General features: G+C 37.0%; 1 protein-coding gene across 8 annotated transcripts in view; it reads left to right on the top strand.

Moving 5' to 3' along the window:
• Positions 1-16,017, top strand: part of LOC147820469 (chromosome-associated kinesin KIF4A-like) — a 111,789-nt gene that overhangs the window by 32,700 nt on the left and 63,072 nt on the right. For all 8 annotated transcript variants that reach the window (XM_087204176.1, XM_087204175.1, XM_087204180.1 and 5 more), the window contains 2 exons: positions 12,342-12,458; positions 14,293-14,468. In XM_087204176.1, coding sequence (XP_087060302.1) covers positions 12,342-12,458; positions 14,293-14,468 — 293 coding nt within the window. The remainder of the gene's footprint in view (positions 1-12,341; positions 12,459-14,292; positions 14,469-16,017) is intronic.

Below are 16,017 nucleotides of genomic sequence, written 5' to 3'. Positions count from 1 at the left end.
ATTAAGCTCCTTAAAATCTACTTTGTACATAGCATCTCACCTGAATACAAATTTTGAAGTGCAACATCACTCACTGCTTATAGGATGAAGTCTAAAAACCATAGCCAGGCTTCCCTTTGTATCCTGGTCCTAACCTATTTCTTTGGACTTCTTTTACAGCTTTGGTATCCACACACTCTATTTGAGCTATACAGTCCTCATAACATGCCCAGCCAGTTCTGGTATTTACACAGTTGCATCATGGCTAACTCTTCTTGCCGAGGATGTAGTGTGTACCTGCCTTAACTCCACTTTTGCAGTCAAACTCTACAACATAGCCATCTTTCAAGGCCAGGCTTATGTCTTAGGGTTTTTGATATTGCCTTTTTTTACTATTTCATCTTCTGATGCATTTTTTTTCTCTTCTAGGAAATTCGGTAGTACCAGGAGACTACACTATTATTTTCTGGCTCCTTTGTATTTCCAGTATCATCTCCTATCACTTTCCCACAAATTGCAAGGTTCAGCATACCATTCCATTCATCATTTGTCCACACAGTTCTTTTGTTTCAGATATGAGGGCTATTGTGTCTGAGTGTTTTCTGGTGTTTTCTTCCCTCTTTACTCTCTCAGAAATGTGGTTTTATCAAATATCCCAGCTCCTTCTATGTTTTGCTTTGTTTATTTTATTTTATTTCTTGCAGTGCTGGGGAACTGAACCCAGGGCTTTATGCATGCCTGGTAAGCACTCTACCATTGAGTTACACCTCCCAGACCTGTGTGTTTTTAACCTCTCAAGTCTCTATTGGCTTTGTCCTTCAGCATAGAAATATATTGTTTCTCTTATTTTAAAAGAAAGCAAAATCCGTCATCTTCCTCTTATTACTTCACTCCTCTCTTTCTCTTTACCTCTGTTTTTTTCCACCCTTGCATCCTCATCCCATTGAAACTATCGGTTGTAAAGATCAACAAGTGACTTAGCAACTGAATGTGTCAGGCTCCTTTGAGTTCTCCTCTGACTTGGTGACTCCACAGCGTCTGACACCCTGACCTTACCCTTCTGGACAATCTCATTCCTCTCTTGACTCAGTGACACTGCCCTTTCCTGATTTCTTCTTGCTTTTCTGAGGAATTTGTCTTAGGTTCTTCTTTTACCTGCCCTTGTGTGAAATAGCCCAGGTTCCTTTTTTTTTTAATAACAATATTTATTGGTACATTTTAGGCATACGTAATTATCACACTCATTGTAGGAAATTTGTGTAGGAAATGATCTACCCTGCCTCTTTTTTCCCATTCCCCCCTCCCCTCAAGCCCCCAGTCCTCCCTATGTACAAAAGCTTTGCTTCTATTTTTCCCTTGTATTTTTACTTTGTTTTCTTGCCCTTCCTTTCTCCCTCCCTTCTCCCTTGTTTCCCTTCTTATTTGAACATTTTCCTTCCATTTGCTAATATCTACTGTACATTTTGGTCCTTATTTACACTTTTTGTTTCTCACATGAGAGAAACAATACCATATTTAAACGTGTGTCAGATTTATTTCACTTAAGAGTATGGTCTCAAGGTCCATCCATTTAGTTGTAATTGTCTAAAGCTCATTGTTCTTTTCGGCAGAGTAGTACTCCATTGGATTAAAAAAACCACACCTTTATACATTCTTCGTTGATGGGCATTTCAGCTGTTTCTAAGATTTAGCTGTTACAAACTGTGCCACTATAAACATGGGTGTGCATATATTGCTGTAGTATGATGCTTTTAATTCTTTCAGAAAGATACCAACAAAGGGAATAGCTGGCTTGAATGGAACCTCTAGGCTTAGATTTTTGAGAGATCTCCACACTGATAGCCACAGTGGTTTCACCAGTCTGCACTCCCACCAACAGTGGAGGATTCCTTTTTTCCCATAGCCTTACTAGCATTTGTTATTTGTTGATTTCTTAATGATAGCCATTCTTTCTGGAATGAGCTGGAATCTCAGTGTTGTGTTAATTTGCATCTCTCAAATGACCAGTGATGTTGAAAACTTTTTCATATATTTATTTTGCTGTTTCTACTTCTTTATCTGAGCAGTGTCTATTCATTTCAGATGTCCATTTTTGGATTGAGTCTTTAAATCTGAAGGGTCTGAATTTTTTGAGTTCTTTAAATATTCTATATAGCAGTGCTTTGTCTGAGGAACAGATGGCAAAAAATGTTTCCCACACTGTGGGTTGTATTTTTACTCGATGGTTTCTTTTGCTGTGTAAAAGCTTTTTAATAAGATGAGAGCCCAGTTGCTGATTCTTTGTGATATTTCCTGTGCAATTGGGGTTCTTTTCTTAGTCTTTTCCTACACCAATGTCTATAGGAGTTTTAGCTAGTCTCTCTTCCAGATTTAGTGTTTTGTTTTACTATTTAGATCTTTGATCCATTTCAATTTTAGTTTAGTGCATGGTGAGAGACATGGGTCTAGTTTTAGTCTTTGTCATGTGGAAGCCAAATTTTCCAGTACCATTTATTAAAGAAACTATCTTTCTTCCAGTGAGGGAATTTGGCCCCTTTGTCAAAGATTAGAGTGTGTTTGGAATTGTTTCTGCATCTTCTAATTTGATCCACTGATTCTTGGATTTGTTTGTTTTTTGTTTTTTCTGTTTTGTTTTGTTTTTGCCAGTACCATGCTGATCTTACTACAGTAGCTTTGTAGTATAATTTCAAGTTGGATATTGTGATGCCTTCTGCCTCTCCTTTGTTGACCAGAATTGCTTTTGCTATGTTAGGTCTTTTCTGATTCTAAATGAATTTTAGGATTGTTTTCTCTAATTCTGTGATATATGCTATTGGTCTTTTGGTCAGGATTGTATTAAATCTGTGCAGCAGTTTTGGAAGTATGACCATTTTTGTGGTATTGGTTCTTCCTACCTAAAACAAAGGCTATCTACTTTCTGATATCTTCTTTGATCTCCTTTTTCAAAGTACTGTGATTTTCCATGTAAAGGTCTTTTACTTCCTTCATTAGATTGATTCCTAGATATTTCTTTTGTTTTTAATGTTATTGTGAAAGGTGTTATTTCCCTAATTTCTCTCAGTGAGTTTGTTATTCGTGTACATGAAGGCTATTGATTTTTGAGTGTTGACTTGGTATCCAGCCATGCTACTGAATTTGGTTATTAAATTGAGACAGCTTTTGGTGGAGCTTTTAGGGTCTTCTATGTAGAGTATCATGTCATCTGCAAATAACAATAATTTGATTTCTTCCTTTCCTATCCTTATTCCTTATATTTCTTTGTCATGTCTGTTTGCTCTGGCTAATGTTTCCAGAACTATATGGAATAAGAGTGGTGACAGTGGACATCCTTATCTTCTTCCAGATTTTAGAGTGAAAGCTTTCAGTTTTTGTTTATTTAGTATGATGTTGGCTATTAGTTTGTCATAAATGGCTTTTATCAGACTGAGATCAAGACCATCCTTTCCAATATTGTGTAAGGTTTTTATCATGAATGAATGTCAGACCTTGTCAAATGCTTTTTTTGTATCTATTGAGATGATCATATGATTTTTGTCCTTGGCTCTGTTAATATAGTGTATTAAATTTATTGATTTGCATATGTTGAACCATCCCTGCAACCCTGAGATGAATCGTACTTGGTCAGGGTTTATAATCTTCTTGATGATTTGCTGTATTCTGTTTGAGGATTTTTGCATCTATGTTCATTAGGGAGATTGACATGTAGTTCTCTTTTTTGATTGGATCTTTCTCTGGTTTTGGTATCAGGGTAATGGTTGCTTACAGGAATGAATTTTGGAATATTGCTTCCTTTTCAATTTTATTAAAGAGTTTGAGAAGTAGTGGCATTAGGTCTTCTCTAAATTTCTTGTGGAAATCAGCAGGGAATCCATCAGGGCCTGGGCTTTTCTTTGTTAGTTTTTAAATTATATCTTCAATTTTATTGACTGATAATTGGTTTATTTGGAGTGCTTATATCTTCTTGATTCAGTTTTGGTAATTGAAGTGTATCTAGGAATCTGTCCATTTCTTCTTTGTTTTCTGTCTTATTAGAATACAAGTTCTTCAAGTAGCTATTGATTTTCTGGATTTATGCAGGATCTGTTGTGATTTTACTCTTTTCCTTCCTAATTGCATAGATTTGAGTCTTTTCTTTTTTGATAAGTTTGGCTAAGGGTCTGTCAGTTTTATTTAATCTTTCAAAGAACTAATTCATTGATTCTTTGTATTTTTTTAAGCTCCATTGCATTAATTTCTGCTCTGATTTTTGTAATTTTCTCCCTCATACAAGTTTTGAGCTTGATTCACTCTTTTCTAGAAGCTTGAGGTTCAACATTAGGTTGTTTATTTCAGCCCACTGTTTTCCTGATATGGGTATTCACCGCTATAAATTTCTCTGCTTTTATTGTATCCTATAAGTTCTGATATGTTGTATTAGCATTATCATTTAGTTGTAGAAACTGTCTGATTTCTTCAGTTTCATCTGTGATCCATTGTTTGTTGGGGAGGGTGTTGTTCAATTTCTATGTATTTATGAAGTTCTTTTGCCATTGATTTCCAGTTTCATTACACTATGGTCTGATACTTAGCCTGGGAGAATTTCAATTCCTTTACATTTACTTAAGCATGTTCTATAAGCTAGTATGTGGTTTGTTCTGGAGAATGTCCCGTGTCCACTTGAGAAGAATGTTTATTCTGATGTTGTGGGGTGGAACATCTATTAAGTGCATTTGTTCTAAAGTTCTAATACTTTATTGTTTTTTTGTCTAGTTGATCTATTTGTAACAGTGGGGTATTGAGGTCCCTGATTACAACTGTATTAGTGCATATTTGATTTTTCTTGTCTGTTAATATTTGTTTTATATAGTTGAGTGCACTGCTACTTGATGCATATATATTTATGATTGTTATCTCTTCTTGGATTGTTCCCTTTACAAGGATGTAATTACCTTCTTTGTTTCTCTTAATCAGTCTTGGCCTGAAATTCACTTTGTCTGCAAATAGAATAGCTACCCCTGATTTTTTCTGGGTTCCTGGTTCATGGAGTATTGTTTTCCATCTTTTGACTTTCAGTCTATGAATTTCTTTTTTAATTAAATGTATTTCTTGTATGAAACATATTGTTGGAAATTGCTTCCTGATCCATTCTGCCAATCTGTTTCTCTTGATTGGTGAATTGAGACCATTAACATTGATGGTTATAACTGATAAGAATTAAACTATCTCTGTCGTGTTATTTTCCTGTTGTTGGCTCCCTTCTTTCCTCTTCTGTTTAACTTTTTGCCTTGCCTGGTGGATTCATTCTGCTGGAGTTCATGGAGTTGTAATCCTTGTTATCTCTTTCTAGAATATCCTTCAGAACCTTTGGAGAGCTAGTGTGGTGGTCACGAATTTCTTCAAACGTTTTTTGTCATGGAAATTTCTTATTTCTCCATCAATTTTGAAAGATAGTTTTGTGGGGTATGTCAGTCTGAGTTGTGTCAGGTAAAAGGGCCAAAAACCAAGACCAGACTAGGCCACAGCAAACCTTTACTAGGGGAACAGATCTGCCAGGCTGTCTCTGAACAAAGGAGAGACATAGGCAATATGGCCAGGACAGCAAGTGCCTTTTATAGGAGCGGGGGTGGGGCTTGTAGGAGCTGCGGTGGGGTTCAGTGAGATAGTGGCTAGGGAATGGAGGAGTCGGTGACATCACCAAGTGGTAGGAGGTGAGCCAGTATTGGGTTACTCTCTAGGTGGGAACAGGGGCATGCTGGAAAGAAGTGTTTGTTCTTTGGTGGGAGCAACCATCTTGGCGTGACGTCACACAGGGGAGGGGGCAAGGCACAATAGAAATAGGGCAACTACTATACATAATAGCTGCTGAGGTAGTGGGAGACCTATCAGGCTGGAGGCTGTTTTCCTTTAGGGATTAAAATACTTCATTGCCAGCTGTCCTGTACTTTGTTGCCAGCTGTCCTGGCAGCATCACTGAGCTAAATCCCCAGCAACTCTGATCAATCTTATGTTATTCTTCTTTGTATCATCTAGCATCTGCTGGATTGATTTTTTTCTTTTTTGGTACCGGGGATTGAACTCGGGTCCTTGCACTTGCGCAGCAGGCGGCAAACCCACTGAACTAAACCCCCGGCCCCAGGATTGATTTCTTATGATCCCTTACTATTTTTAAGAAATCTTTCTTATCATGATCGCTAATTGCAGTACTGTCTTCTGTATCTGATATTCTGTCCTCACACTGGCTCGTTCTTCCGTGTATACTTTTCAGTGGAGTTTTTAATCTCCTGCATATATGTTTGAATCTGTTTCATGGATTCCATTTCTTTACTGTGCTGGGCGTTCATGGTTTCCATCATTTTTGTGAACTCCTCTTTTTCTTTTGTTTTTTTTTTTGGTACCGGGGATCAAACTCGGGACCTTGTGCTTGTGAGGCAGGCGCCGGAACCACTGAGCTAAATCTCCAGCCCCCCCCCCTTTTTTTTTAAATCTGTATCTGCTCTACAGTTAGTAAGCATGTCTTTCATTCTGGTCACCAACTGTAGTTTTCTGAAAAATTATTTATGCTTTGATTTTTTTTTCTAGAGACTCATTCATCTGTTTTGTTACTTCTGCTGTTACCACTTCAGAGAGTCCAGGTGGGTGGTTTTTGGATTGTTCCACCTCATTGCCCCCTGGGTTTGCCTTTGGTGAGCTAGAAGCCTGGAGAGGGGTGCATCTTGTTTAGGTGTCTTCTCATTTTCTATTTATTTTTTAGTTTAATTCCTGGGTTGATGCTTGTAAATTGCTTATGGTGAATACCTTTAATGCCAGTATTCCAAACCCTTAGGAAATGACTACTTGTCAGAGGTGTCTTCCAAGTGTAGCTGGCTTTTGGGTTTTCACTCTGTTGCAAGATCCTACCTCTTCAGTTTATTGGGAATAAGAAGTTTCTGTCTTCTTGGCCCAGCCACTGTTCTTTGGCTCTGGTCTATAGATTTGTTGTTTTGTTTTTAAGACCCTTAGGCACTCTCAGTCTGGGTATATCAGGAAGAACAACTGATTACTACAATTATATGCAATAAATAGGCCTTTAATATGGTGATTTTATCCTTAGGGAAGAAGATTTCAGAGGGATTGGGGGAAAGATAGAGAGATAGAAGAAGAGATTAGAAGCAAGGCTGGAGGACCAAAGAAGATTGTACAAACTTTGGGAAAGTGGTGAAGAAGGCAGGAGGGAAAGAGAAAGAAAGAAATGAAAACAAGAACAGAACAACAAAAACCCAGAAACCATGTTCAGACAATCAAGAAAAAACAAAATAAATCAAGAATAAGAACCAGAAAAGAAGAAATGAAACTAGAAAAGAGTCAAGAAAAAAACAAAATAAATCAAGAATAAGAACCCCCCCAAAGAGAATAAGGTCCAGAGAAGAGCATATAATTTTCTAGTTTGTTTTAGATTTTGTTATGTAACCACAAATCTATTTCACATGGTTAAGGGTGGCAAATTAATAGTTACCACAGTTTTTCATTTACTAGGCTGTATTTGATGCTGTTATTATTGCTGATTATACTGCTTTAGCCAAGGTGACATAATTGTACTAATTTTAAAGTCCAATTCAAGACGCGTCTCTGCTGTCACTGGTAGACGATGTGAGTAGACAGAGTCCAGAGCCAAACTGATTAATCCCAGCAAATCAGCTGTAACATTGGGGTGGGGTAGTAGATTATCCCAGATGGTCTGCACTTTTAGTTCCATTGACATTTAGGCTGGCTTCTGGCTGTGATGCTGGAACCAAGTTTTTTGAGCCTGCAACATTCCAAGCACCTCTTGACATCTTGAACTATGCTCCCTGCCAATTTGAACTCCACTCCTTAACCTTCCACTGACTTGAACTTGGCACCCTCACTGAGACACCGGGAGGCACTAAATGGAGTCCGCCCGTAGCTGTTCTGAGTTTTGAGCTCAGTTGACCCCTCTCCAAAATGGCTACTGGGCAGTCACTCTCTCGGGGGATGTCTGAACGAGACTAACTCACCAGTCACTGCAGTCTGCTGCATCCACTGGTGTATTTCTCTGAGGAGGCTTCCAGGGTTGTCAGTAGTCACCATCTGTCTATAGGTTTGACCCACCATTTCCATGTCATATGTCGAGGCTCTGCCGAAGAGCCCTGCTTGTTATCTCCCTCCTCTTTGTTGAAGTCTTTTCACTCTCCCAGTGGACTTCAGTTCTTGCTTCAGATCCTGGTTTCCCAGGACCCATTTCTCCTCTTCTTCTCCTCTTGCCACTATATTCTAGTGTCAGGACATCAAATCTCAGAGAGGCTCTTTGTCTTCTGCTCACCGCTCCACCATCTTCTTGTGCAATTATATTTCTTGAAAGCCTTCCATCTTTTTAGTTTTTTTCTTCAGACTTTCTGGACTTAGGATCTTTACTATCTTTTTATTTCACCTGAAGTTTAGAGGTTATTTTCTTAAGGTCTAGAGTACTGATATTTGTTCATGACCCTTGTTTTCCCCTACAACTGGATTTCCATTATTTCACTTCTATAGTCAGTTATTCCTTATGTGTCAACTTGAAAGCCAAGCATTCCTTTTTCATTTACAGTATCATTTGGGTGAAGAAATTGCTATCTGAGCAGATAAGGGATTTTTCGGGTATTCTACTTTTACCCTCATACAACTTAGAAAATATCCAAATTACCCAAAATTCTCTACTCTGTTAATAATAACTTACATGTAGGACTGAATATGTGGCTTAGTCATAGAGTGTTCGCCTAGCATATGTGAGACTTTTGGTTCATTCCCCAGCACTGCATGCATAAATATATAATATGAGGATAGCTTTTAACAGATCACATTTGATTTTTATCATAGTCCTGTGAAAATAGACATTGTCTTTATATTATGGATTTTTAAAAGTTTCAGTTGTTTGTCCAACATTACACACATTGGTAAGTGGCAGAACCAGCCTTTGAACTAAGATTCTCTGTTTGTAATCCAATATCCTCACTATATCCCCTCTCGGTTCTAGCCCCTGGAAGTTTTCTGATCCATTTCAATAACAGAATACTCTCTTTCTCTCCGACCAAGCATATTATATCTATATTATTTTACTTCAGCCTTTCACCTTAATTTGCTCCACCATTCTACCAGCCTTAGGCTCATACATTTTTTTTTCACATATATAGCAGGGTTTCTCATCTCATTGACAATTTTGGGTCAAATAATTGGTGGAAAGGGAGCTACCCTGTGCATTACAGGACAGTGACCCTTGGTCTCTGCTCACTAGTTGCTAATTCCACATGCTTGTCCATCAAGTTGTGTCAACTAAATGTCTCCAGATATTGTCAAATATTCCCTCATAAGCAAAATTGCCCCTAATTGAGAGCCACTGCCTATAGAGTTAATTTGCCTCCTATCTAGCTTTTCTCTCTTGCTACAATTGTACCTTTCTATTTCACTTATGAAATCTATTGTAATGTTCCTCTATGGTAGCTTTAAAGTTGTATTTCTCTTTTACTGTAAAAACCTCATTTATTTGTTTTCATAGTGAGCAAATACCTAAAGGAACTGAATAACATTCTTGACTCTCCTTACTCTATCTATTCTCAACCTTAAAGTGAAAAGAACAGGTCACATTATTTTTATGGGCATTTTACTCTGTAGCCACCCTTGATCAGAAATTTTAAGCCTCTGCAAACATTTTTTAAATCCTTCTCAATTTATCATTTTAATGTCTTAACAGAAAAGAAATTCTATTTCGTGATGATTTCTTTCTAGTAAGATATTCATGCTCCCATTAGCTACTATTACAAAGCCTCAACTCTCATTTGAAGAAGAAAAAAACCTAGTAATTGTAATTACTTTATCCTTAAGTCTGTGTTTTTTGCTTTCCATGATGGCGAACCTTTTACAGCTTTCAATGATATAAATAGCCTGCTATGACACATGGCCATAGGTTTGGTACCACTGGTTTAGACTCTAAAAGCCATAGAGGTTTCATCTCAAAATTTCTTTTGTTCTTATATGAAACTATAGATAGAAGTTTTGTTCAGCATCTTTGAAAAAATCCCAGCAGTCTCTCCTTTATATACAGATAGCATTTGGACTAATAAGATGGCACAATGTTCTATTTGGCTAAAAAGGGAAAGAAAAGAAAGGAAAGAACTAATATAAGGATTAGTGTATTGGCAAGCAGATTTGATAAATCTCAGCAGGCTCTTCTTCCTGGGTGGGATAAATAGCTCTGCAAAATAGTGTCTCTTCCAGTTGGCTAAAAAAGGAAAAGAAAAGGATGGTTCCTTAAAGAAATTGGTTTTGTTTTAGATTGGGGAGATTCAAGCATGTGTGTGGACTCAAAAATTTGTGAAGGGAAAATAAATTGGAGATCTAAGAGAAAGGGGGAAAAAAGATCAAAGGAGCAAAGGTTGCAGAAAAAAATGAAGGGAATAGAAACATGGGCAAAGGCAAATGACAGGGCCTTGAGAATAACGGCAGCTATTTCTTCTGAAATAAGGGAAAGGAGAAAGTGAATAATAGCTAAAGAATTAATGCGAGATGAGGAGAAGGACAATTAGGAAGGACTTGTGGATAATTTCAATCTCTATAAAGTATCTGGTGAAATAATCTACTAATAGAGTGGAAGTAGATGTATAGCCCTGAAAATGATGAGTGTTTAAAATAGCTGACATGTTTAATGAGATTTGGTTGATCAAGTAAGAACGAGGAAGAAAAGATTGATGATTAACTAAGAGTTCAGCTAAGGTCAGTAGTGCATTGTAATGGATCCAGTCCATTTAGTTATATTATTTCTTCAGCATTGTAGCATGCAAATACAGACACATACACACACACACACACACACACACACACACACACACACACACTCAAAGTTGGTTTAACCTATTCTATGGTGGGAATGGTAGAAAATCATGAATCTAGTGAGTGCTTGGGAAAACAAAGCTGAAATGGTTGAACATGGGGTTTGGAAGAAACACTTTGAGTCCCAAAAGAGGCTCATTTACTGAGAATATTAGAAAAGGTCAGTAAATTGATAGTTGCAATAAAGGTGAAGAACAGAACCCAAGAAAGATGACGTTAGAGAGGAAACTGAAGTTAGGGTCTTATAAATCTACCCGTTTCAAATTATAAGGGAGCCCAAAGTATGGCTGAATAAGTAAAAGGCAGAATAGAACTAACAATAAGGATGCCATTTATGCTACTTTAACAAAATACTTCAGGTTGGGTAATTTGTAAACAATAGAAATTCATTTGTCATTCTGGAAGCTGAGAAGTCCAAGATCACAGCATCAACACATCTTTTCACTGCATTTTTACAGAAGTGGACAGGATAAAAAAAATGAACACTTTGTCCTCACATGACAAAAGGGACAGAAGGGCATAAAGTCCTGGCTAGTTTCCTCCAGCCCTTTTAAAAGGCATTAAGCCTACCTATAAGGCAGAAACTTCCTGGCCTAATAACCTTCTGAAGGGCTTACCTCCTAATATTGTTGCACTGGAGATGAAATTTCAACACGAATTTGGGAAAGGAGCCACACATTCAACTATAGCACCATTATTTATCACTTAACATTATATATATGTGTGTGTGTGTGTATATATATATATTATCTTATTTAATTCCCACTACAACCCAATAAAGTAGATAGATTTGCTTCATTTTATGAGGAACTTGCCCAAGATCATATCTCTAATCATTCACAGAGCCAGTATTAGAACCTAGGAGTGTCTGACATCAAAGGGCATGCAATTAACCAGTGTACTATATAGCCTTTCCACAGTAAACATAATAGTGGGAAGTTAGGTGCTTTAGAGGAGCCTCAGAATTAGAGTGGAAAGTAATCCTTATCCTTTTCGAAGGAATAAGTGGAAAGGTATTCCAGTATGGCATAAGAAAGAACATAGGATTTGACTGAAATCCTGAGATGGAATCTTAGACCCACTACTTACTAGCTGTTTGACCTTAGACAATCCATTTAACCTCTGATCTAGCTGCCTTATCTGTAAAATGAAAATAATAGTAAAAGTAATGATAATAAGATTGTAAAAAGTATTCATCCAATTTCATAGCATTTAAGGATTATGCTAATTTATGTAAAAATAAATAATTACAGATGGTTGTTGTCATAGTGATAATTTTCTCTGTGTGTTGTTTCCATGGAAAGGGCAAGAAGTGATGATGGACTCTGTTGTGCAAATTCAACTCTTGGGCATTTGTCCTTTGACATAAAGATGCACTCTGAAAAAAAAAACAGGATTAAGAAGTTTCCTTAGGATTAATAACAGTTATATCTATGGGATCTTTATTTCTTTCCTTTTTCAGAAATATAGGTGGGTTAGATTCTTTACTGAGCAATTTACCAATCACTTTTGTGCTCTGCTATTAGGTATTAATATTAACCGAGGCCTCTTATGCTTGGGCAATGTAATCAGTGCTCTTGGAGATGACAAAAAGTGTGGCTTTGTGCCCTACAGAGATTCCAAATTGACTCGACTACTTCAAGGTAAGCCCAAAGTGCCTCTAAAAATAAGAGAGGGTAACTTAGAATGATAGTGCTAAGAAAGCAAAGGTGAAACTGCTAAAAGAAAAACAACAGCAAAATTACTATTTGGGCTATCACATACACACCGGTCTAATGGGGAGGGGCTAGCTAGCTCTTGGTAATCAGGTTTCTAAGATAATGAAAAAATATTTTCATATGCTTTTGAGAGCCAAAAATGTTATAGATGTACTTAGTGCTTTGCACCTGAAAATGAACTTTGTTACTGTTTCTTTAATTAATAGTGCTGCTCAGCAGAAATCTCTACAGAGTTAAAAATCTACCAAGAGGGGCCATCCTAAGAATGTTTAATCTCATTAGTGGCTTTATTTAACTTTCCTAGGCCACTTCCCAATTGTTTTAACCTAATTAACTACTGAAATCATAGTTTCTCTTGGCGATAGGGACACATGCAATAGGATTCTAAAAGTTATATCATTTTAGACATCAGAAACTAAAATCAAAATGGATCAAAGATCTAAAAGTTAAAACAGAAACAATCTGCTAGAAGATAAAATAGGCATAGGCATAGACAAGGACTTTCTGAACAGAATCCCGGTTGGACAAAAAATAAGGGCATAAATCAACAAATGGGATCATAGCAAATTAAAAATCTTCTGCACTGGGCTGGGGATTTAGCTCAGTGGTTCCAGTGCCTGCCTCACAAGCACAAGGTCCCGAGTTTGATCCCTGGTACCAAAAAAAAAAAAAAAATCTTCTGCACAGAAAAGGAAAAAACAAATAGAGTGAAGAGAGAGCCTACAAAATGAGAAAAATTCTTTGCCAGTTACCACTCAGAGAGAACTAATATCTAGACTATATAAAGAACTCAAAAAATCAGACCCCTGAAAATAAAAGACCCAATCAAAAAATGGGCAACTGAAATGAACAGACACTTCTCAGAAAAAGTACAAATGGCCAATAAATACGTAAACAAATGTTCAGCATCTCTGGCCATTAGAGAAATGCAAATTGAAGCAACACTGAGATTTCATCTTACTCCAGAAAGAATGGATATCACCAAGAAATCAAATAATAACAAATGCTGGAGCATCGGGGGAAAAGGAACTCCATTATGGAAATCAGTATGGAGATTCCTCAAAAAACTGAAAATTAAAATTCCACTTGACTGTTATTCTCCTAGGTATCTTCCTGAAAGAGTTAAAGACATCATATTACAGTGATTGATACATGCATACCCATGTTTATAGCAGCACAATTTATAATAGCTAAATCTTGGAAGCAGCCTATATGTCCATTGACAGATAATGAATTAAAAAATGTGGTATTTATACACAATGGAGTACTACTGTGCCATAAAGAAGGATAAAGGAGTAATTTGTAGGAAACAGATGTACCTTGAGGCCATAATGTTAAGTGAAATAAATCAGACACACAAGCTTAAATATTGCATGGTTTCTCTTGTTAGAAACCTAAAATATAAAGAGAAAAATAAAAGATAGGTAATAGGAAATAGGGAGGTAGATCTTTTGCAAAAGGGAAGTGGACCAAGAGATGGAAGGAGTAGGGAGGGTAAAGAGGGGGAAGGAGATAAAAATGAATTAAGATTTGTTTTGTACATTTATTAACTCCCCATGAGGGATGTAATCATTATGTACTGCAAACATGTACTAATAAAAAAATAAAAACTGAAAAAAGAAATCTTAGTGTACTAGGAAATTTGTAAGTACCTAAGAATTTTTTCTTGTCTGAGTTTGAAGTAACCAACCCAAATGAGCAGCTTGTGCATGTATCCTACTTGATTTCATTTTATCCATTGTTCTTTGCTGTTTTTCAGATTCTTTAGGAGGTAATAGCCATACTCTTATGATAGCCTGTGTGAGTCCTGCTGATTCCAATCTAGAAGAAACGTTAAATACTCTCCGCTATGCCAACAGAGCAAGAAAAATCAAGAACAAACCTGTGGTTAATTTTGATCCCCAGACAGCTGAACTTAATCATCTTAAACAACAGGTATAAAGGACTTAGATTTTTATGGGAGAAAATTACAGGTGTGTAAGGGGAATAATAGAGCTTCTGTTTTTCAGCTTCTCTATCAGAAATTTAGAGATGTTCCTTAAGCATTGTTAGAGTATCTCTTAAAGTAAATCCTGTTAATGTGTTTGCTGTCATTTGAGATTGGGAATGGCATTGGGGGTTTGAGTGATAAAAAGTAAGCAGTGAGAGATGAAGCAAGAGAGGTAAACAGAGGCCAGATCCTAAAATTTCGTATTTGATCTATTAACAAATTTGCAACACAACTGGAAGGTAAGAACCATTGAAGGGTTTTAAGTAAGAGAGTGATTTAAAGAAATCTGTGTTTTAATATCACTCCAGCAAGTATAGAGAAAGTAGACCAGGTGAACATGGCTAGAAGTAGGAAAATGTATTAGGCTCTTATAATAACCCTGGTGAAAATGACAATAGCAACTGAGATAAAGAGAAGGGGACAAATTAGAGAAAAAAATCAAGAAGAAAATAGAATGGGCATGATTTACTTGATAACAGATTTGAAGTGAGCAAAGAAAGGTGAATGGGAAGAGACTAGGTTGGTTTCCAAGTTTCTGGCTTGGACAAATAATAAGTGATAATGCTAATCATTGTCAAGAAATGCAGGAGGAAAACCCGGGTCAGATAGGAAAATGGAGATAAGTTCAGTTTGGGCCTGTCAGTAGAAATGTTGAAACACAGCTGGCTGTATGATATAGAGAGATGTGCGCTAAAGACATAGGTTTAAGAGTCATCAGCATTTTGATGATATCTGAAGTTAGGGAGTGGATGAGCTCAAAGAGTGCCTGTCACATTAAAAGCACTCACTAAATATTTGCTGAATGACAAATAAAGAAAAGAAGATTAAAATCAGAACTCTACAGAACACCAGCACTTAAGGAGTGGGGAAAGGAAAGAAGACAAGAGAGATTTCAAGGGAATAGAGAGGAAGAAATCAATATTATAATGCCCAGTGGAAGAGCATTTCAAGGAGAGTCATTGAAAGTATACATTACAAAGAAGTCTAAGATAGGGATTGAAAAATATCCATTGACTTTTATCAACAAGGAGGCTATTGATGACCTTGTTAAGAAAGGCAAGGAAATGAAAAGAAAAAGTTGCTGCAGAAAAACTTGATAGAATGGTGGATAAGGAAGTACAGGAAGGCAGTAGTCTCTTCTTTCAAGAAGGCAAGGTGAGAAAAGGCAATAACCAGGTAATCAAAGTTTAAGGGATGTATGTCTCTTTTGAAAATGTGGCAAAGACTTGAACAGATAAAAGAACTACTTGGGAGAGACTGAAACTAAGAACAGGGAGTCAGTCAAAATCATCAAAGTGTGAGTACTGAAGTCAGATAATAGGGCAGAGGGCTTGAAATCACTCTGGGCAGTAATGGAAGACCTAGCTAGCTTGGACCATAAATCTGTGGTGGTATTAATATGACTGACTGTGCAACAACTTAGTTGCCCTGGTAGAGGAGCTGAGAAGGTAAGAAACTGGATTGGTTCAGGTTTAAAGGGATATTATGGTTTCT

This window comes from Heterocephalus glaber, unplaced genomic scaffold, assembly GCF_053883595.1.
Source record: "Heterocephalus glaber isolate CG9 unplaced genomic scaffold, H.glaber_assembly_v1.0 deba00001871, whole genome shotgun sequence".
In the NCBI taxonomy this organism is placed as follows: Eukaryota; Metazoa; Chordata; class Mammalia; order Rodentia; family Bathyergidae; genus Heterocephalus; species Heterocephalus glaber.
This window is presented reverse-complemented; position numbering and strand designations above follow the sequence as displayed.